Below are 21,654 nucleotides of genomic sequence, written 5' to 3' on the forward strand. Positions count from 1 at the left end.
AGCCATTGTGCCATGTTTGTGTCCCTTCTTCCTCTGCACGGGTGAGTGCCAGCCCATACAAGTGTGGTCGCTCCTTCTAGAAGTGGAAATGTCACTTAAACATGCAGAAAGTGAAACTTTCCTTAAGTGTTGGAAACACATTTACACAATAAAATGGAAGGCAAAACCCAAAGCTCTAAAACATTAAAATATAAGCATGTTGGGTGCTGGTCTTGGAGCTGGTCTGGCTGCGTAGAGCACACCCTGTGTGGAGCTCCGGAGGACTCTGTGCTTGGCCGAGAACTCTGCTGTCACCACCCCTCACTCCCCTTTGACATTCTTAAGAATTCTGGAGCAAGGGGTCTTGGTTTACATCAAGCCCTGGGCCCTGCCGCTCGCATGGCTATGGCCTAGGGTCCTGTGGCTGAGCTTCTGGCTCTGAAGCCGTGCAGCCCAGGTAGGTGTGCTGGGTCCAGTGGTTCTGCCACTTCTTGCCATGGTCCCCACCACCCACCTCTAGCACCTCTCCATCTTTGCAAGGGAAACTACCCACCAATCCGTATGTCCCCACTTCCCCTTCCTTCCAGCCTGGCATTCTCCATCCTACTTCCTGTTCTTGGGAATTCCGCTACTTTGGGTACCACATGTCAATGGAATCGTATGCTGTTTGTCCTTTAGAAACTGACTTATTTTACTTAGCCTGAGGTCCTCAAGGTTCACCTGTGTTCAGCTTGGGTCAGCATTTCCTTTGTGAGACCAAATAACAGTCCATTGTGTGGAGATATTGCATTTATTTAGAAAGGCAGGGCAAGAGAAAGAAGAGCGTGAAAGAAACCGAGGCCAGGCCACACCAATCAAGGGACCCCCTTCCAGAACTCCCCTCGAGGTGACAGACCCTAAAGTTTCACATCTGTTTCCAAGTGGAACCTTGGACCTCCCAGGCTGGCAGAGTGTTGGGGCTCCCCTTTCTACAGGGCAGAGAGGATAGAGGCTTAGGGGTGGGGGGGACGCCCTTGACAGGGCTCTGGGTGGCAGCCGCTCTCTGTGGAGGACTCCGAGGGAAGGGAGGCCAGCTCCACAAGGTGGGGCTGGGGAGGAGGTGTACTCCCCACAGGCCCAGCACCTGAGGGCAGGGGTCGGAGGTGGAGGGGTGGGATGCTGTGGCAGGTGGAGCTTGCTTTTGTTCCTGTTCAGTAGAACACCTTTTCCAGGTATGAGTTCAGGAACATCCCCGTGGGGTCCAGCTTCTCACGGATGGCGCAGAACTTGGGGAACGCAGGATACATTTTCTCAAAGTCCTTCCGGGTGCAGTTATGGGCCTATGAAAGCAACCAGATACAACAACCTGGAATCTGTATCTGTGTCTATGAGAGAGACTGTGCATGGGACACACGCATATGGGTAGACACACACACACACACGTTTGTGTGAGCATGCCCTGTGGAGACACAAACAGAACAGAGGTGTTTTGGAAAGTAAAGGGGAAAGCTGTGTTCTCTCCTTCCACTGCCACCCACAGTGACTCAGAGGTGGGGTCCTGTTCTCAGCTCCACTGTTGCCATCGGGCAGCTTCGTGTCTGAGACACCTCTGTTTCTGCTCTGTACTGCCCTGTGTTTTGTTGTTGTTCCCAGGGTTTTGCTAAGAGCCAGAGGAAGTGAAAAGAAGAGGCATTTTGAGGGACCAGAGAGGTGGCCATAGTCAGCCCCAGCACCACAGCAGCGTGGAAAAGAGGTGCCCTTGGTGGAAGCCGCGTGCACAGCAGCCCCCTCGCTGGTCCGGCAGGGGTTGGAGGAAACTGCCCGGAGTTCTCACCTTGGCCCAGTGGGGTCTGCCCCCCACCTTCTTCATGATGGTCTCGTAGGCCAGCCAGTAGTCCAGCCGTGGCACGTCCTTGCCATAGGGCCTGGGAAGGGGCAGAAGGAGGTGAGCCCCTGCCCTCATTGTGGCCTCATCTCCCACCCGTGGTCATCAGGTACCTGTGCCTGCGCTTAGCAATGGCTGCGGAGATGAAGGCCACACCAAGGTCGAGGCCCTGCCTGCAGGAAGCAGGGAAGCAGCGACCTGACCTCCAGACACCTTTAGCTTACTGTTTATCTCCCACAAATCCTGAACAGTGTATGTCCGAGTCTGCATTTTTAAATTGGTGATCTGAAAGCTTTTGTGAACTTAAATAGCTTCAGAGGATATGTGTACACACATGCCAGCAAGCACTGTGCATTCTACATCTGCCCACTGATTGACAGTGTTTGAAAACAAAAAATTCCAGAAAGTTCCCAAAACACATGTACGTGTCTGAAGAGGTGCAGGCATTTCTCTTGTTGTTCCCAGAGTAATACACTGTAGCAACTATTTACATAGCACCTACACTGAGTTGTTATGAATAATCTAGAGGGGATTTAACAAGTGCAATTGTGTGTGCATATATTTATCCTTTGAAACATATTTCTTTATTTTCATTTTATTTGAAAGAGAGAGAACGAGAAAAAAAAGTATCTTCCATCCCCAAATGTCTGCAACAGTTGGGCCTGGGCCAGGCTGACGCCAGGAGCTGGGAACTCACCCAAGTTTCCCACGTGGCTGGCAGTACCTACATACTTGAACCATAACCCATGGCACCTGTACTGAGGACACCCCAGGGTGCACATTGGTAGAAAGCCTGGACTTGAACCAGGTAGTCTACTTTGAGACGCAGGGGCCCTGAGTGGCAGGTCAAAATCTGGGCTGAACACCCATCTCTAAACTCATCTCTGAACTGTAGCTATTCCTTCTCCCAGGTCCTTTCTAAGCACGCTCCTCTAAGCACACTGCTTTGGACATCTTTTTGTCACAGATTTAGAATCTCAGAAGCACCTCACTTGATGTACGGAAAATGTGGTTATGTGTTCAGCTGACAACACATGTCAGGCCTCCCACCCAATCTTTCCACCAAATCAGATTGACAGAAAAAGTCTGGCTTCATTTTAAGAAATTTAATTAACAGGGCGCCAGTGACATGGTTTGCAGTAGGCTAAGCCTCTGCTAGCAATGCTGGCATCCCATATGGGCACTGGGTCCTGTCCCAGCTGCTCTACTTCCAATCCAGTTCCCTGCCTGGAAAAGCAACAAAGGATAGCCCAAGTCCTTGGGACCCTGCACCCATGTGCAAGAAAAAGCTCCTAGCTTCAGATCTTCTCAGCTCTGGCTGTAATAGCCATTTGGGGGAGTGAACCAGTGATGGAAGATTTCTCTGTCTTTCCTCCCCATGCATCTTCCAAATAAATATCTAATAAAACAATTTCAGATGACCATATAGAAATCTATGTCCTCATAGTGACTTTCTAACTTCTTCTTCTTCTTCTTTTTTAATTGGAAAGGCAGATATACAGAGAGAAGAAGAGACAGAGAGGAAGAATTTCCATGTGCTGGTTCACCCCCCAAGTGGCTACAACAGCTAGAGCTGAGCCAATCTGAAGCCAGGAGCCCAGAGCCTCTTCCAGTTCTTCCATGCAGGTGCAGGGTCCCAAGGCTTTGGGCTGTCCTCGACTGCTTTCCCAGGCCACAAGCAGGGAGCTGGAAGGGAACTGGAGCAGCCAGGACATGAAGATATGGGATCCCAGTGGATGCAAGGCAAGGATTTAGCCACTAGGCTATCGTGCTGGGCCTGCTTTCTCACTTGTGAATTTGACTCTGCAGGCAGGGGTTAGATAAGTGTACAGACAGGTGAGGTCTGAGCCTGGGTTTGTGGCATTTCCTCCAGGCCTGCTGAGTGTATGCTGCAGGAACTTCTGTTTGGCTTTCTGGGATCGCCCTGGGGTGTGCATGCCTTCACTGTCCCCTGGGTCTGCTGAATGTTTCAGGGTTCAATGCTGGAGGAATACACCCCAGTGAGTGTCAGGACGGCTGAAAGGAGAGAGGAAGGAGAAAGGCAAAGATGGCATGCATGAGGCAAGACATTGTAAAGATGAACTTCTTAAATCACGTGCAGGCATCGGCCCCGATCTGGATGCCACTACCTAACCAGCTAGGACAGTGTAAATGCAGTCCAGCCGGTGGGGCAGGGTGGGGTGGGGAAGGCATCCAGGGCAGGCACTGAACGTCAAGTATCATCCTCTCTTCTAATGAACTTGAACCTGGCCTCGGAAGCTTTCCTGACATAGCCTGGAATCACTGACCCCAGCAGGCCGGGGTGAGAACATGTATCTGCCATTCCGTAACATGAGTCCTGGAGGGTAGCCGTTCAGTTTGTGAGTTCTGAAGATGTTATCGTCATATAGACAGGACGTAGCTCATGTCCTAAGAGTCTGCAGAGAGTAAGTGTTACAGGAAAACTCAAAGGAGAGAGGCTGGCTCCTACTGCCAAGATCAGTGATGTATCCCCAGAGCAAGGGACCCTAGAACTGACTTGGAAAGGTTGGGAATGTGGAACCAGCGACGTGGCACAATGGGCTAAGCCTCAGCCTGCAGTGCCAGCATCCCATATGGGCAACAGTTCATGTCCCAGCTGCTCTACTTCTGATCCAGCTCCCTGCTTGTGGCCTGGGAGAGCAATAGAGGATGAACTGAAGCCTTGGGACCCTGCACCCACGTGGAAGACCTGGAAGGAGCTCCTAGCTCCTGGCTTTGGATCAGCTTAGCTTTGACCATTATAGCCATTTGGGGAATGAACCAGCAGATGAAAGAACTTCTCTGTCTCTCCTTCTCTTTTTATAACTTTGCCTTTCAAATAAAATTAAAACAAATTAAAAAAGAGAAAGATTGAGAATGAGAACGAGGCCGTTTGTGTCACCTGTACATGATGATGTTGATGTAGCAGCTGTCTCTCTGGAAGCAGGGGCTCAGCAAGATGTCATCGGCCCGGGCAAAGCGCACCTCCACGGGGTAGTGGGCCACCATCTTGGGGTGGGCTTCCAACACGGCCTTCAGTTCCAGCAGGGCCTCCTTGGTTCTCTCTCTGCACAGAACGCAGACCTGAGCAGGGAGAGGGACCAAAGCCACCGCCTCCCAGGCCTCCTCCAGCCGGCCTGGGGCACACTCCCATTCCTTGTGGCTGAGCCAGAGCCCTGCTTCATGATAGAGGACAGGGTCCTGCTAAATCAGGGTACCCCTCTGATCCCCAACCATAGTGTTCTTGGCTCCCTGTGTGTCCTTCGTAATAAATCGTCCTCATTGGTTTTTGTGATATTCCTACCTGCAGGGTTGTCTGGATCAGTTGGACGGCAGGGGGCGACCTTTTAGACAGATAGGCAGCTAGCCAGGAAGCTGTCAGCGCAAGCCTGCTGCCACCGCCCCACCTGGAAGCTGGGAGGGGCAGGCTGGGCGAGGAGGGGACCTCTGGGCTTGCTGAGTCCCAGGAGCTCCCGCTGGAGACTCAGAGCTAAGGCCTCTACCAGCCGTAGTCTGGGGGCACTCAGAGGAGCCTCATTAGCAAATAGGAGCTGAGACCCCATCCATCCAGAAGGCAGAGGGGAGAGTGTGGCCGCTGACCCCGCTTCTATACCCCCGTACCCTCTACTGCAGCCCCCGGAGCCTGGCCGTAGGGCACAGCCCTACCTGGGGATGGCCCAGTCCTGGACGTGCTGCTTGAAGCGGCACTCGTAGGTCAAGATGCGGTGGCTGAGGTTGCTGTTTTCCTTCTTGCGGGTGAACAGGAGCCAGAAGAAAAAGCGATTGATCCAGCCCACGAGGCACGGCAGGAAGGTGCTGTGGGAGCAGGCAGGGGAGGCATCGGGGCTGTGCTTGGGTGCGGGTGGGAGCCTCGACACCTGCCGTGCCCAACGTGCCCGGCGTGCTGGGTTATGGCCGCGCCATGTCTCTTCCCTGCCTCCCATACTTACTTATGGCTTTTTGGGGGTGTCTTCCATATCACTGCCACTACACACCACAACATGAATGTGACAAATCTCTGGGCTCCAAAGCCTCACCAGCTTGCCGGGGTGAAGGGTGAGGAGTACTCGGCCTCTGGCTACTGCCAGGTTGGTTTCCGTCAGAGTTGGGGGAACTTGCCCCCTGCCAGCCAGGGAGGCCTGATTGCTCGCACAGCCAGGACTGGGTGCTGTGGGGGCAGAAGTCCTGGGAGGGGATTGGGAGCCTGAGTCTCAGGTTCTTGTCCTTAGGAATGTTGCTAGAACTTTCCGGGGAAGTTCAACAGTAGGGCCCTGTGATTCTCGGGCCAGGAACAATCCTGCCATCTGGTTTTTTTGTTCTAGAAAACTCATTCACCAAGTCATGGTCTTCAAAATCTATGCCTCAACACCCCCTTTCTCCTCCCCAGATACACATAAGTGTACACATAGAAACATACACACATACAAAGATATGTACATACAAACACACACATATATACATACACTAATGCACAAACATATGTACATGTATTTATCTACACACATACATTTATGCACATCTACACACTTACACAATACACACTTATACACATGTACACAACACACATGCACACATGTACACGTATTCTGGCACACATACACACACACAAGGATATTTTAAAGAGTCACAGAAAATGAAATTAAGAAATAAGATTATTTTGGGGCAAAAAGCTGTTGAAACACATGCAAAAGAGGTGCTCTTTAAAAAGTTCCTGGAAAACACATATTATAAAAAACTATGGCTCCTAAAGGTTTCTTTCTTTTTTTTTTTTGCACCAAAAAAGCTAATCTTTTAATTCCAATTTCTCTGAAGGTTAAGTTTCTCTCTTCCCCTCTCAATATATCTATAAATATTCTCTGTAGACGTATCAGGAAGCAAGTGCAGAGAATCGGCTCTCCTTGTTGGTACAGTGACAGACTCGGCATCCTTGTGCCTGCCTGGAGGAAGGAACGGAGCTGGTACTTGCTCTCTGCTCAGAGCATCACCTGGGTTGCTACAGGTGACAGAGAACCGGCAGTGAGGTCCTCACCTTGGGCCTGAGCAAGCACAGTGTTGTCTCGCAGACAAGCTTCACAGCAACTTGACCCCAAAACCTCCCATCTTGGTGCTTACAAGTCTACTTTATGTGTGAGTGAGCCTCGGCACAGATTTACTCAGAGTCACTCAGCAGCCAATCGAGGCAGGGAAATCAGAGCCCAGGTCCATTGGGGTGCCTTGCCTGCAACCCCTGCCACTGCCCCAAGTTGCCCATGTCTCTGGATGCCCTGGGGAAGGGATCCTCTTTGCTCTCAAGGCAGGTGTTTCCTGGTAGGCAGAGCCCCAGCTTGTCACATGGCATTTCTTTCACTATGAGCCTTCTGCAGGTGCCAGGTGCTGTTGGGGCACTGGGGATAGAGGGTCATAGAGAAGTAGGGTCCTACCTTCAGGCATACAGTCAGTCTTAGGGAGAATTAGCTAGGACCCCATCTCCCAGCCATTGCCCAATGCTTTCCTTCCCGTTCCCCTCAGTGCCCAGCCCAGAGAACATGCAGAGCTGCTGGGGTGAAGCCAGCAGCAGCTAAGCCAGAGTCCCAGGGGACTTGCAGCTTTCTGGCAGCTTTGTGGAGGGAGGCTGGGATATGGCAACTGTGATTTACAGCCCAATTTATGTGGCAGACAGCAGATGCAGGCACGTAAAGCTGTCAAACTGCTGTGATGGAAGCTGCAGCCCTGGAGAGAAAGCCTACGGGGCACTTTCCTCTCGCAGGCTTGAATTCATCATGTGCGTGAGGCACTGCCCTTCAGGCCGATGCCCGTACTGCTCCCTGGCCTTTCCTGCCAGGATGCGGCAAAGTCACATCCTATGTTTCCTTTCCTCACGTTTTCTAGGCACCTGCTCCTCTTGATGGTTTGTAGGACCCTACTGATGCCAGCTGCAACTCCCTTGCACACGAGAGAGACTGAATTCCTAAAAGCAAGGCTAAGTTTTCCTGATTGCTGAATTCAGATCTCACATGGCCACTGTCTGCCCTGACTAGAAGTGCCCTGACAATGGGCAGGTCTCCAGACTGTGTTTCTCATGCATGTCTGACTTGGGAGAAAAAAAATTACAGCCTGGCTCCCAGTTCACCGGGAACTCTGAACAGACCTCTCTGAGCCTCAGTTTCTCCCTCTGTAAGTTAAGGATGAGTGCATTGCCCACTTGGGATGTAGCAAAAGCAAAAAGAAGCAACACATGCCCAGGACCTAGGGTCATGCCTGGAATACAGTAAACCCAGCACATTGCCCCATCTGCTGACGATCCCAGCCACCCACGCAGAGAGGGGCATGAGGGTAAATGGATGGATGGTGGTAACTTCAGCTGGCATCAATCAGAGCAAGTTTTTCAGCCCATCAAGTTCAGAACCTTTGGGGCCGGGCATGGGCACAGGGCTCGGTGGAGGGTTGCATGGACAGGTTCTGGAGTGCAGAGAGGAGAGAGACCAGGGGGATCTTACATAGCTGGAAAGGTCCCCTGGACCAGAGAGGTCAGATCTTGCCATTTCACCTGCTTCCCTTTGATCCTAGCAACATGAAGAAGCCCAAGGTTGTGTCATCTCAGGCCCTGCAGGTGAGGGTGGAGTCACCCTTTTTTCACATGGCATGCAGGTAAATAATCATCTGCGGGATTCATCAGCTGAGATCATATTACATTAAAAGAAAGAACAGAGGACCTGCGGGCTAAGTTCACATAAAGGTGCAGGGTCTTCATCCTGGGATCCCTTGGTTGCCTCCTGCCTGAGCCTGAAGCTTACACTGCTTTGTCAGATCCTGGCTTTACCCTCACTCCCTGGGATGGCCTGTGTAACATGGTTCCACCCCAAGCATTGTTTCCTATTTACTTTTCAATCAGCAATAATTGTGCCTTGGATAAACCTCTCTGGCTGTGATACTGTCACAGCACTATTTGCTAGTTTTCTAATTATTATTCTTAACTCCAGAGCTAAGAACTGTGTCTACTGGGCCAATGCTGCTGAGTGTCATTTGGAAGTTCCTCCCAGTGTCAGAGTCCTCAAGGTCATCTCCCTCCCAGGCCACACACAGCTGGTCCATTCATTCTCCCATTTCATGGAACCATCCATCATGTCAGGCTTTGGACTTGAAACAAAGACAAGGGTGGCATCTTGCTGGCTTTGGGAGAACTGGATAGGAAGTCCTGGCAGTTTGTGGCTTACTAAAAAGGGGAAGAACACAGGAGAGGTGAGGCTTGAGGACCTGAGAGAAGGTGCCAGGTCTGAGCTTGGCACAGCAGGAAATAGGCCAGTTGCAAGGCCAGCAGCAAAAAGGCCTTCCAGACAGGAGAGAGGGCTGGGAACCTATGATGATTTTAGCCCCCTGACCACAGGGGAATGGGGGAAATGGTCAAGCTTGTGGGCTCAAATTGTTCCTGAAAGCTCCCCATGTGACTGACAGAGGATGGTTAGGCTTGGAAGTTAATTGCCTTCAACCCAAGAGGCAGATCTGCTTAGCGTGCATTCAAGCTCAAGTGTCCATCATTCCTACCTGGTCCACAGCAGGAACTCCAGGAGATAGAACCCAATGGCGTAGTCCCAAAACCAGTTCGCTGAAGAGGAAGGGGGCTAGGAAGCAGAATTTGACATCAGTTGGGGACCAGAGCTGTCTTCTGACCTACTCCTCATGGTGTCCCTAAGAAAGCGAGCATCCCTGGAGTGGCTTTTTGTGGAGGGTGGGAAGAGGAACAACCCACCCACCTTCAGTTTCCAGTGACATAACTAATTCCCATGTCCCCTCTCCTTTCATCTTGTGCCTTTCTTTAAGCATTTATACACTGTTTTTCTTTTTTTATAAGACACAGACATGCATCTGTCCCTTCTCTCAATACCCGGTGGACAGATGTTTAACCTTTATGGACCATGGGCTCCTCTTGTGATTCATGCGATATGGTCTTTATCTAACATGCCCTGTCTCTGATATGCCCCTCAAGTATAGCTTTGCTTTCTTCTACTAAGGAACAGCTTGCCTGGGAAAGAGAAGAAATTGTCAGCCTCTTGGCTGTACTGGTACACGTGGAGGTGGGGCAGAAGGGGATGTAGGAGGGAACTGGGGAGGGTTGAGATAGTTCCTAAGGTCTGGCTCAGCTGCCAAGAGCTCCCATCACTCCCACCCTGTCTGGCATGTTTTCCTGTCCTCTGCTTCCCTCCTCTGCATCTGGACTGTCTGTTGATCACAGCCTTACAGATCCCTGCCACAGACATGGTGGGTCATTACTTTCATTTTCCTAGGATCCTCTGGCCTTCTTTCCTCATGCTCAGTGACACACCCCTGTTACCTGCTCCCTGCCCGTCGGGAGGTGCATATTGGCCACATGGGAGCAGAGAGGATGTAGGATAGTATAAGGAGGAGGATGCTCGTCCCCAGGTGCCACCTGCTCAAGGATGCTGTGCAGGGACAGGCATGCAGTTGTGGCTACCTTGTTGGTGTGGTCCTGGTAGATGATGCTGACGTTCTCCGTGTGTGGGAACCAGAGGAAGCGAAAGTACTCGGATTTCTTCAGGTGACTGTCCAAGTTGTCCAGGACCTGGCTCGTAGGAGGAAAGGGGAGAGATGGCGCTGGTCCCACAGAGATGGCTGGGAGCCGTGGGAGTTAGGGTCTGGATGTGCCGCTGTTCTCCCCCTTGAGAAAAAAAATGCTCAATGTTGTCCTAACATTGCTAAATGGCACGTGAAGGCTATTTCAGTGCACTGGGCATGAGGGTGGTTAACTTCCACGTTGACTTTCTAGAGTCATTTTGAGGAAAGAGGGAATTTGTACTTGTTTCTGGCTTGAGTGACAACTCACTGTAGGAGTTTGGGAAGGTTATGCAACATCTCTGAGTCTCTGGTGAGAGCAGCTGAAAAATGGAGCAATACAGTACCTTGGAGTGCTATAAAGATCCAATGAGCTAATGCTACCAACAGTACCAGACACTTGGTTAGCACTAGCCAGGCCTGCACTCCTGCTTACAGCCTTCCGCCTCCTAGGCTATTGTCGTAACCACCACCATCAACATCATCTCTTATTTCTGGACCAACAGTAGGGTCCTTAATAAAGTGACTAGGTGAGTTCTGCTCTGATATGGCTCGTTATCACACATGTCAAGATAATATAATGTGGCAAATTATGTCTCTCTGAAACCTGTCGGGCTGATACGGGACGAGCCTTGAGCTGAAGTGTAGATAGGCTTTGGGTTTGCCAGTCAGCAGTGGGCTTAGGTCATGGGGCTTTAGACTCAAGCAGTCAACATCTCAGAATCCTTTCCTTGGCTCTGGCCCGTGAAAGAGACCTGTTCTGTTGCCAGGGTGGTTCCAACATTGAATGACTACTTGATGCTATAGGGATCTGTATACCTCTACCCTAGCAGTCAGTGATTGCTGAGTGGTACCAGGCACTTGGTTAGCACTAGCCAGGCCTGTGTCCCTCTGTGGGGTCTTGGGGAACAAGGGTTGGGACAGTATGGCTCCAAAGAGCTCAGAGTTTAGGACAGCTCCTGTTGGAGTTGAGTACACCAGACACCCAGCATTCCTTCCTCATTCTGTTGTCTGCCTCCCTGCCCCCGCCCTCTTGGTGCTTCCTGCCCTAGTCATGCCTTGGCAGGCCCATCAGTTCTGTGGAATGCCCTTACCTGAGCTTGCCCTGTTCTTCTGGGTCAGGATATCAGTCAGCTCATTTGTTAAACAGCCCATGAGGGCTCAGGATTAAAGCTATACAATCACCAGTTTGGGGATGTTGGGAGATATTTCTGTTTCATTCACACCTGTAAATAGGGGTCTTCTGGACTTAAAGCTCTTTCCCTGTAGCTAATATAATAGAAAAGATAATTGTTTCATTTATCTTTTACTGAGTTCCATGAAGGTAGGTTTTAATACTAAACTAGACACTTTATATGCATCACTTGGTTTCACCCTCAGATTCAATACTTTAAGGTAAATATGACTAATTCTCTTTTTAGGTGAGGAAATGAAGCCTCAGCAATGTTAATTGACTGGTTGCAGGTCACAGCATAGGAGTGGCAGGGCCAGGTTCATTTGACCCCGAAGCTCACAGTCTTTCCCATGAGCAGCTGAATTGATGTTGCTGACAGCACTGCTAAATCCTGCTGTGCAGAGGCCTGCAAGTTTGGAATGACAAGGTGACAGGTGAATAACCTGAACTCTAAGGAACTTGGAACCACAGGTGTAAGTCCTGTAGCTGAGAAATGAACATGAGGTAGATAAAGGCCCTCTAGGTATTTCAGGCCAATTGCATATCATCCACCCACTCATCCATCCATCACTGCCGAATGAACAATAGAAATGTGTTTTCATTAATTAAAAAAAAAACACTGTTATCAATTTAAGCCATCCTTCCCGTCCCTCATCATGAGAGTTGGAACCCCCTGCATGGAGCCTTTGGCATTGCCTGACATTTACTCCAGTTCTCTGTTGGCTCACACTTTTCTTCGGTGTTGTCTCTACTCAGCCCCCTTTCTTAGCCACTCTTTACAAACCCCACAGTTCCTCTGAGTTTTACTGACCTGCTCGAAAGGGTTCTTGGCCAAAGTATCCCTGGGGTCAAAGGAAAGGGTGGCGAGGGCAACATCCTCTAGTGTGGGGCCTGAGGCTGGCAGTGGGCGTGACCTGCCTGACCAGGTCCTTCATGGACTTTCTGAGGCTAAGTGGCAACATGCAGGGGACCAGTACCTCCTTCAGGGTCGAAGGGAATGATGTCTCTTGCAGGTGGAACTGGGGCACGCACTGTAGTGTGACAGTGAGGATGATTCCCAGGCAGCCCAGGTGTACCCGTGCAGCCTGGAATAGCTCTGCATTGCTTGACTTGGAACACTCCAGAATGGTGCCATCGGCTGTCAGCAGGGTCAGTGCCACCACCTGGGAGAACAGCGATGAGTTAGGACCCCTACAGCTGCTGCCCTCACTCGCCTGTGTGTCCAGAGGATTTTTGTCATCTGGCCGGGGGACTTTTCCCAGCCACGTCTCCTGTTCACAACCTGATGAATCACAGTAGTGGGAGAGAGAGGAATGCCTGGGAGAAGGGAGGCAGAGGTTACGGGGGATGCTGCTGGCCCATCCTCCTGGGTTGCTATTATCCTTATCTTGCAGGCCTCATGGTTCCCGGGGCAGCAGGTGTTTCTCTGCTTGGAGGAGTCCAAGAGATGACCACACTGCAAAGAGCCATGTGTCCCTGGGTCAAGGTGCTCAGGAAGGCAGAGTGAGCGGGTGTGGACCTCTGGGGTTGGTCAGGCTTGTCGTGCCAGTGTCCTAAAACAAGGTCCCACAGCCCCCTGCTACTTGTGACTGCTTCCAGACAGCTTCTCAACCACCCTTGGTCCTCCTCTCCTCCAGGGATCCCTGACCTGAGGACCTAGCTTCTCTTATCCAACCGTAGTCCACCAATAACCCTTGGGTTTCTGCATGAACTCAGATCTGCAGTTGGAAACTAATGATTACCCCTATCTCTCAGCCCCATTTCCAGAGGGACCTTCTTTCAAGGGCTTGAGGGCCTCTCCAGCCTCTATGACCTGCTCCTTTGGATGGAAATTCCTTCTGACACATGAGGTTGGCAGCTGGGCACTTGGGCTGAGAGGACAGATAAGGCTGAACTAATTCTGATTAGCGGTGACTAAAGACCAGAGAGGAGCCGCTGGCAGAAATGGGGCATACTGGCCATCTGTGTAAGCCAAGGCGTCACACTGATTTTAACAAAAGTAAGACTCTCACACTTGGAGCAGAGACCAGGAACTGGCCTGTGAAACCCTTCATAGGATCAAAAAAGGGTGGACATTGTACTGACATGCTGTGTGGCTGTGTATATTATTCAACCTCTTTGCTTCCTTCGCAGTGGGATGGACGTATTTCAGAGGACTCGGTAAGAATCAAATGAGGGGCTGTGTCACAGATGTAACCACCTGCCTGGCATCTGGAAGACACTAGGGTTGCCAGTCCCTTCATCCTTGCTCCCTGCCATCGGCATGAGTGTAAAATGAAGCCGTGGGCTTCTCTCCTGGTTCCCAGGCTGGCCCAGGTAGGTTTCCTGGGAGAGGTGGTCAGGAAGTCTGGCGTAGACATGAACATGTGGCCACCCAGGTTTATGCTCAGACTCTGCAGGTCATTTTGGAGAAGGTGGAAACATCGATCCTGAACAGAGACTAAGACTGGGGTTAAGTCTTGTAGGGAGGGGGAGGTTGTTGTGTCACCCTAACTGCTGGTTACCACTAGCCTCTCTTTGACAAGGTCCCTGAGAGTTTCAAGGCTCCTTCTTCTAACATCATAAGTTAAAGCTGCTTGCACTCCCCAGGGAGGTACCTCCTATTCCTGTGATCTCATTTCCTCCTCATGAATCTAGGATTCTAAATGAGCCTAGCACGTTGAAAATATGCTCATTTTCAATGATGATCTTCCCAGGGATGCCTGGACAACAGCCAACAAGAAGTGGAACCAGGGTTGAACCCAGGTTTGTGCTCCAAAACGGTGCTCCTGGAATTTACCAACTGCTTTTTGGTAAAGGGCAGGTGGGAGACTCCATGCTCCCATGTACATCTGCTACCTCTTGTGCCACTGACCTAGAGAGTCCTGTTTTCCTGCTGGTTCCCTACAGGCACTTTCAGAAGGGATGGCACCTCCAAGTCATGCCTGCCCATTACTGCATGCTGGCTCTTGGCAAGCAATAGTCAGCAGGTGTTCTATGAGTGTTGGAGCACTGACATGCTTGGAAACGCCTCAGTCATCATGGCCATGGTGGGTGTATGAGGCTCATGCTTCTAGGGGCACCTGTTGAGTGTCTACCCATAGGGGATGCTGGGTGGGCTTCAGGCCCACGCAGAAATGAGTCAGTTCTACTGTGGAAGCAGGTACACTCACCTGGGTGGCCAGGATGCCATGCTCGATCCCTGTGTTGTGCGTTCCAGTCCCGATGACACCAGCTGCAGCCACTTCTGACACGGCTCCCAGACTAGGCTCAGCAGGAGGGAGGAAGAGGGGCCCCAAAGACCAGTTAGGGACAGTGGGCACAGGGCACACTGGCTGCCCCTTGGGACAGAAGGGCTCATGAAACTCCTGTCTGGGATTTCTTCCAGACCATTATTGGTGAGGCTGGCCCTTGTCTCAGGGTCTCAGTTCCTGTGTCTCAGCAGCCTGATGGGAAGTTCATGCCTGAGGGGAGGCCAGCTTGCCCTGGTTTGGGGATCCTTTGCAGTTCCTGTCTACCGTCAATGTCTTCCTTAGAGCTGTAGTTGTAAGTTTTCTAAAACCCCTAATCCATGGGGCCCGGCGCGGTGGCGCAGTGGCGCAGTGGTTAAGGTCCTCGCCTTGCAAGCCCCAGGATCCCATATGGGCGCCGGTTCTATCCCGGCAGCCCCGCTTCCCTTCCAGCTCCCCGCCTATGGCCCGGGAAAGCAGTCGAGGACAGCCCAAAGCTTTGGGACCCTGCACCCGCGTGGGGGACCCGGAAGAGTCTCCTGGCTTTGGATTGGCATAGTATCGGCTGTTGCGCTCACTTGGGGAGTGAATCATCGCACGAAAGATCTTCCTCTCTGTCTCTCCTCTCTGTATATCCACCTTTCCAATAAAATAATAATAATAAAAAAAACCCCTAATCCATGACAACCCAATCCCTGACCAAGACTTGTATTTCAAGCCCAGCTTTGTTCTGTTGTATTCCCACAGGGGCTGTGGCACACAGGGGATGCACCATGGGAATCCTTCCTCTCTGGGTCCTTCTGGACTTCTGGGTATCTGACACAGGCCACAGCACGGTGGCTACAGGCAGCTCTGATATACTGGGCAGTGCGGAGGGGCTCTTACTTGGGCAGGGCCAGGCCATGCTTGTCCAGCTGTGGGTGCAGGTCAGCCAGAAGGATGCCAGCTTCCACAGTCACTTGCTTCTTCTCCTTGTCCACCTGCAAGAGCCCAAAACAGACTTGGAGAAGCTGGGCTGGCTCCCAGTCCCTGCCCCGTGTCTGGTTGGGTCCCTTGGAAGGCTCAATGTGAGTTGTCCCAGCCTGTGCTTAACTTGAATCTCTTCCTGCTGCAGGCAGCCAAGGGTGACAGAGAAGCTAGGAAAGCTGAAACTTCAGAAATGTTCTAGATAACCCTCCCCAGAGGTGGGAACAACAAGGCACTCTGCCATACCTGATGTGTTGGACTGAGTATTTTCTAAGAGGGGAAGGTTGTCAGCCTGGGCAAATGAGGATATACAGAGACATCTAGCGCCCTGCTATCAGTGTTAGGGGAAGGGGAGGTTATTGATTTGACAAAAATGACAGCTTTAGGAAGCTGATCCCAGCTGATTAGGACAGGAGATCACACCTGGCTGGCACCCTGACCTGCTAGGGCTGTCCACCAGGTGCTGGTTGCATGGCACACGCAGTGTCTCAGTGTGGAGCTGGCCTCAGGGCTGTGCTCAGCTCTTGCTGTGCCCAGCTCCTGTGCGACCCCAGGCAACCCCCTCACTCTGATCTTCAATTTCTCCCTCTGTCAAACTAGCTAAGCATCTCTTTGAGCCCTTCTGCATGTCACTGTAACCCTACCTTTCAGAGACTTGACTCACCTGTTCTAGAGGAGTGGAGAGAGGGGATTTGGTAGGGTGGGGGCCAAGGGGGACAGTGGTGGACATGCTTTGTGTAGCCTCAAGGGAGCCAGGCCCAACTGACCAGAGAGGCAGAGTGAGTGCAGGAATCAGAGCATCCCTCTGAGGTAGCAGCGGGCAGGGTGAGGAGGAGGCCCGAGGGCTCTGTTTCTTCCCATGGCCTGGGATGGAGGCTGAGGCTGGGGCAAGCAGAGGCTGAGAGCTGAGGCTCTGGATACCTGGAGAATCCTGTTCATCTTGCCCATGTGGATCATGAAGCCGTCAGTGCAGGCGATGTCTGAGGGAGAGTGGCCACCGCCCACCACCTTCACTCGCTTGTTCTGTTGTCTGGCTAGGGCCAGCACCTGCCAGGATGGGAGCAAAGGTCAGGTCTTCTTCACTCCAGAGGTAGCCAGAGAGCATGCAGGGGTCTGGTTGGGCCTGCAGGGGTCTGGTTGGGCCTGCAGGGGTGGGGGGAGGTGGGGCGCCCGGCTCAAGGAATTCACCCATGGGTTTCCAGTCTGGCTCTGGGCTGCTGTGCTAGTCACTCCTGCTAAGCAAGCCAGAGAGAGGGCCAGGAAGTGAAGGAGACAGAGGACCAAGGGCCACAGGTCTGGCTCATTCTACAAATGTGCAGCATGAAGCTTTTCTAAAGGCAAACTTTATCATTACATGTTGACCAGTGCAAAACCTCCCAAGGGTGCTACAGGGTTCTAGGGATGGGATTAAGATTCCTTCCTTTTGTTGGTGATAAGACCCTGATGTCAGACTGTCACGTTACAACAAAGAGTCCTCAATGGAATTCCACTTTACAGCTCTAGTGACTGCCCCAACCTAGTACAAGCAAATAGTGTCTGATGCCCACTGAATGAACAGGTGCATGATGTCACTTCAGTGGATCCAAGCACTTTCACCATCAGATCCCTGCTCAAACACTCGTGTGTCTGTGCTGGGGAGCATTAGTATGACAATTCATACCATGAAGGCCTTCATGGGCAAGTGAGACCAGGAAATTCTCCATATCCTCTCCCCACCCACCAAGGCTGCAAGACCCTATGACAATGACATCTGATGCACTTAACTTCATTTTCTGGCAGCTTCCTTTACTGCACAACCTACTCTGCTAGCCCTCTATGGAAGCATTGACCTACCATGATCTCATCCTGTTAGAGAGGCCAGCAGGCCTTAGAGACTGTCTGTAGATGTGGCTCCTGCATATGATGAGAACATAGAATATTTGTCTTTCTGTGTCTGACTTATTTCATTTGACATAGTAGCCTGTGGTTCCATCCAGTTTTTCTGCAAATAACAGGATTTCATCTTTATGTCTGAGTAATATTCCATTGGGTATGTATGCCAAATTTACTCTAGCCATTCAGCTTCTGATTGGATGAAGCTGGATTGGGTGACTTCCCTACTTAGAGGCCCTCAGAGGCATTCTATCATTTAAGGCATGAAGCTTTACCTCTGGACCTTCCAGCTCATCATCCTCTGGCCCATCTTTTGGCCTCCCCAAGGTCCCTCTCTCCATGGCTCACCAACTTCCAGCCCTGTGGCTCTTCCTTCAGTTCACAGAACAAGCCAGCTCTTTTCCGCCTCAGGCCCTGGCTGCCTACTCCACCTGGAATGGCCCTTTGTTCATTTTTCACCCGATTGGCTGCCTTCCAGCCTTTAAATCGCAGGGCGAACTGCACCTTGCCAGGAAGATTCACAGACCTCCTTTTTTGAAGTACACCCCCATTTTCTGTATCTCAGTTCCATGTGTACTTCTCCATCGCCTGCTCCTAACTTTCAGGAATTTTGTTGACTTGAACAAAATTTTGTTCTCTTGCTTGTGTCTCTCTGCTCCTGTAACGACTTCAGCCTGTGCTCATACTGTTCTCTGTCACACACTCAGCACCTGGCAGCACTGGCCTTAACACACAGGAAGGACTTAACAAATATTTGTTGAATGAATGAATAAGTGATGGGAATGAATGAATGAATGAAACCCCATCTCTAACTTTGGAAGGTTTGTAGCTAATACCTAAGAGGCATATATCCACAGCCTACTTCATAGGATGCTGATGTTGGTCCCTGGGGGTACAGAAGAGGGAAAAATTCATCCCGAGGGTCTGTGTGACTGACTGTGTGATTGGCAGTTGTGTACGTGGGAGTGGTCAGGGGACAGCCGTACTAACAGTAGAGGTCACCATGGAGTGATAATCTCCCTTGGGATTTATTGCCTTATCTGTCTACAGAACACCTCTGCAAGGAGTGGTGATCATCCCATTTTATGGAGGAGCAAAATGAGGCTCCATGAGGGCTGTGTAATGTTTCCATTGTAACTAGCATCCAGGGTTTAGGCAATTCAACTCAGAGACGATCTGATCTCAAAGCCCCTAACTTCTCATGCAGGAAAGGCTAATGCAAAGGTTCATTGGCCACTAACCGGGCCCTGGAGAAAAAACAAGAATTGAACAAGGTGCTGGGGTGGAGAAGTAGCAGTGGGAGAAACAGAGAGAGTGAGGACAGAATGTGGGAAGTGGCTCCAGGGAGCATGGGTTGGGACTAGGGCGGCAAGATCAGGAAGGGATCAGAGGGCTAATGCAACCCGCTGCCCTAGAAAGGGAGAGGGAGCCAGCTGGAGGTGCATCTGAACAGACTAGGTTAAAGGTAAAAAGGAAATGTCATCCTGGACACATTGCTTTGGGATGGCTTTGAATTATGAAAGAGCCATCATGTGAGTCTGTGGAGAGGAGATGTGAGCTGGCAGCAAAAACCTGGCAATCCTTGGCACGTTGTGGTGCAGATTGGAGGCAGGCCCAGAGAGGGGAAGTGTGGCAGCTGGGTAGAGTTGTGCAGCCACAGGAGCCCTGGATCCAGCTGACTCCACCCAGCCAGAAGTTCTGGGCTGGGGAGGTGATGTGGTCTGAGCCCAGGGGGCCTCATCTCCAGCCTCCTCTCCAGGGTCAGGGCTCTGATCCCCCCAGGTTCAGACATTTGACCCCAAATAGAGACACACTCACCTCTTTGATCTCTTCCACTGACGTGGGTTGATAGTACATCTCTGGACAGCAGCCATAGGTCCTAGCCCAGTTTTGGAACTGGAACCCTTTGTGACCATGCACCTGTGTCAGGCAAACAGTCGGGTCCCAATAGTAGATAAGCAGCCGGAGATTGCCTGACTTCCCATCCCCCACCCCACAGCCTTGAACCTAGGCTCCTGTCTGCCCATAACACCCCTCAGGGATTAAACACTTCTAGCTGTGGCAGGGCTGGGGGTGGAGGGGATCTCTGATATGGTCAGTCTTGGTTCTTTAGGGTCAGACATAAACATCCCACAGACTGTTCTACCCAATCTTAGACAAAGGGGTGGGGTAGGGATCACAGGTGCCCAGGAAAGCTCGACTCAGGATTCTGTTGAAGGGCTTGGTAGAAGGTGTCATCCCTGGCTAGGGACACTGGGCAGGAAAGGGCTGCAAGGACTTGGGAGGGGTCCTTGGCTTTCCCACCAGACTTCTCAGTGGAGAAGCTGTGTGCTTGGCAGCATCTAGGGCAGGGATGTCTTCTGTGTCTTGAGACCCCTGCATGGAGCCCTGGCGGTAAGCCTCCCCTCTCCCCTACTTTTTTTAAATTGGAAAGGCAGAGAAGATTTACGAAGAGAAGGAAAGACAAAGGTCTTTTACTGTCTGGTTCATACCTAAACATTGCACCTTCTCAGAACCTCAAGTTCCTAGTCCCAGCCTAATGATGCCGCACGCGCCCACAGACCCGTCGTAGACACAGCCCACCTGGATGGCCTGGATGACCTGGTGGATTGTGCCATGGACCCTTACCATGACTCCTATGATTGGTGGCCTTGACTGACTCTGACTCCTCTGTGACCGAAGTCCCAGACAGCAGATGTAGAGAGTGCGATGACCTTGGTACTGGACTGGCTTTGCAGCTGCCACACAGCAAGGGGCTTTGGGGCCTGACATAAATAGGGATACTGCTGGATAGGCTCCACCCCCCAGCAAGATTAGGGCCATCTGTGCAAACAGCAGCAGGGCCCGCCTCTTCCTGGGGGGCCCCCTCCTAGGAGAGGTGGGTGGGAGGAATTTGAGCAGTGACTGCTCTGTTTCTGCTAGCTGTCTGAGCTATGACCCTAGGCATTCTGTAAACCAAAGAACATCCCTGGCCTGCTCACCATGTCCTTACTGTCAGAGTTACGGGAAGCTGCAGCAAGGAGCCCCCGGGCATCTCCAAGTGCTTGCATGTGTGCAATTGATTTGTCAGGTCTGAAGTATGAGTAGACCATTGGGGCCACCACCACCAGAACCCACCAGGTCCCTGAGAGCTGCAGGTGACACTCAGAGATCTTTCCTTCCATTTGTGTGTTCAAGGAGAGTCAAGCTGCAGGGCAGGCAGACCTGCATTCCTAATCTATACTTGTCCAGTTAATCTCAGTTTCTTCCTTGGTGAAATGGGGGCACTTAGGGCCTAATTCCTGGGTCAACATCAAGATTGCTATAGAAGTGTGAAACCTAGCGTGGTCATAGCCGGAGCTGGAAAAGGACGCTGGGCTGCGGCTTTCCTCCCTCATTTACCCACAGTGAGCTCGCTGGTGGCAGGGTCCTTGGAGCACTTTATGTCCCTGTCCCTATCCCTTAGTTCAGCATCTGGCACAGAACCAGTGTCCCATGAATATTTTTGCAACAAACAAATTAATAAGTCACTGAGCATCTTGGCTCATCGGATCTTTCCCAGCCAAGAACTAGTCTCCAGTGGCACACACCAGTGACACTCTGGAAAACTTTGGCTGCAAAAATGAAGCCAGGGCCAGACACCCACAGAAGTGGTATGCTGCCCAGAGTGCCAGGACCCAGCTGGGTGCCCCAAACTGTGCTTCCACCAAGCTGATCTGTGCATGCATGAATGTGTGTGCACCTGTGCAGCATGGCACACTTAACCACAAATAAAACATGGTAAAGCGGGGTGGGGGCCATGTGCTCCCTGTAAGCAAGCCCTGCTGGGGTAGAGAACACCCAATAGTGGCTTACTCATGGACAAGGGAGCCATGGGGACAGGTGAGGACGTGCAGAACTCAGGCCAAGGAACAGGGGCAACAGCTGGAACTAAGACCTTCCACGGTAGTCCAAATCCCTAGCACCTCAGAATCTGTTCACATTTGGAGAGGGTCATGGAGGAGGTGATGCAGGAAGGCTCTGCTACAGTAGGGTTGGTGTCCTCCATCAGCAGAGGCACCTAA

At 51.5% G+C, this 21,654-nt stretch overlaps 1 protein-coding gene across 1 annotated transcript; it reads right to left on the minus strand.

The window, feature by feature from the left end:
• Positions 1-1,169: 1,169 nt before the first annotated feature.
• On the minus strand, positions 1,170-20,703 carry LOC121146793 (L-gulonolactone oxidase). Its single transcript, XM_040966348.1, has 12 exons — positions 20,593-20,703; positions 19,430-19,531; positions 16,661-16,786; positions 15,659-15,753; positions 14,717-14,807; positions 12,542-12,727; positions 10,293-10,400; positions 9,365-9,441; positions 5,510-5,659; positions 4,746-4,910; positions 1,793-1,883; positions 1,170-1,298 (listed from the first exon to the last, which is right to left on the minus strand). The coding sequence occupies exons 1-12, from the start codon at positions 20,701-20,703 to the stop codon at positions 1,170-1,172; spliced, it is 1,431 nt and encodes a 476-aa protein (XP_040822282.1).
• Between the last annotated feature and the right edge of the window lie 951 nt (positions 20,704-21,654).

Source organism: Ochotona curzoniae, unplaced genomic scaffold (genome assembly GCF_017591425.1).
Source record: "Ochotona curzoniae isolate NIBS_2020 unplaced genomic scaffold, NIBS_Ocur_1.0 scaffold_4505, whole genome shotgun sequence".
Taxonomy (NCBI): Eukaryota; Metazoa; Chordata; class Mammalia; order Lagomorpha; family Ochotonidae; genus Ochotona; species Ochotona curzoniae.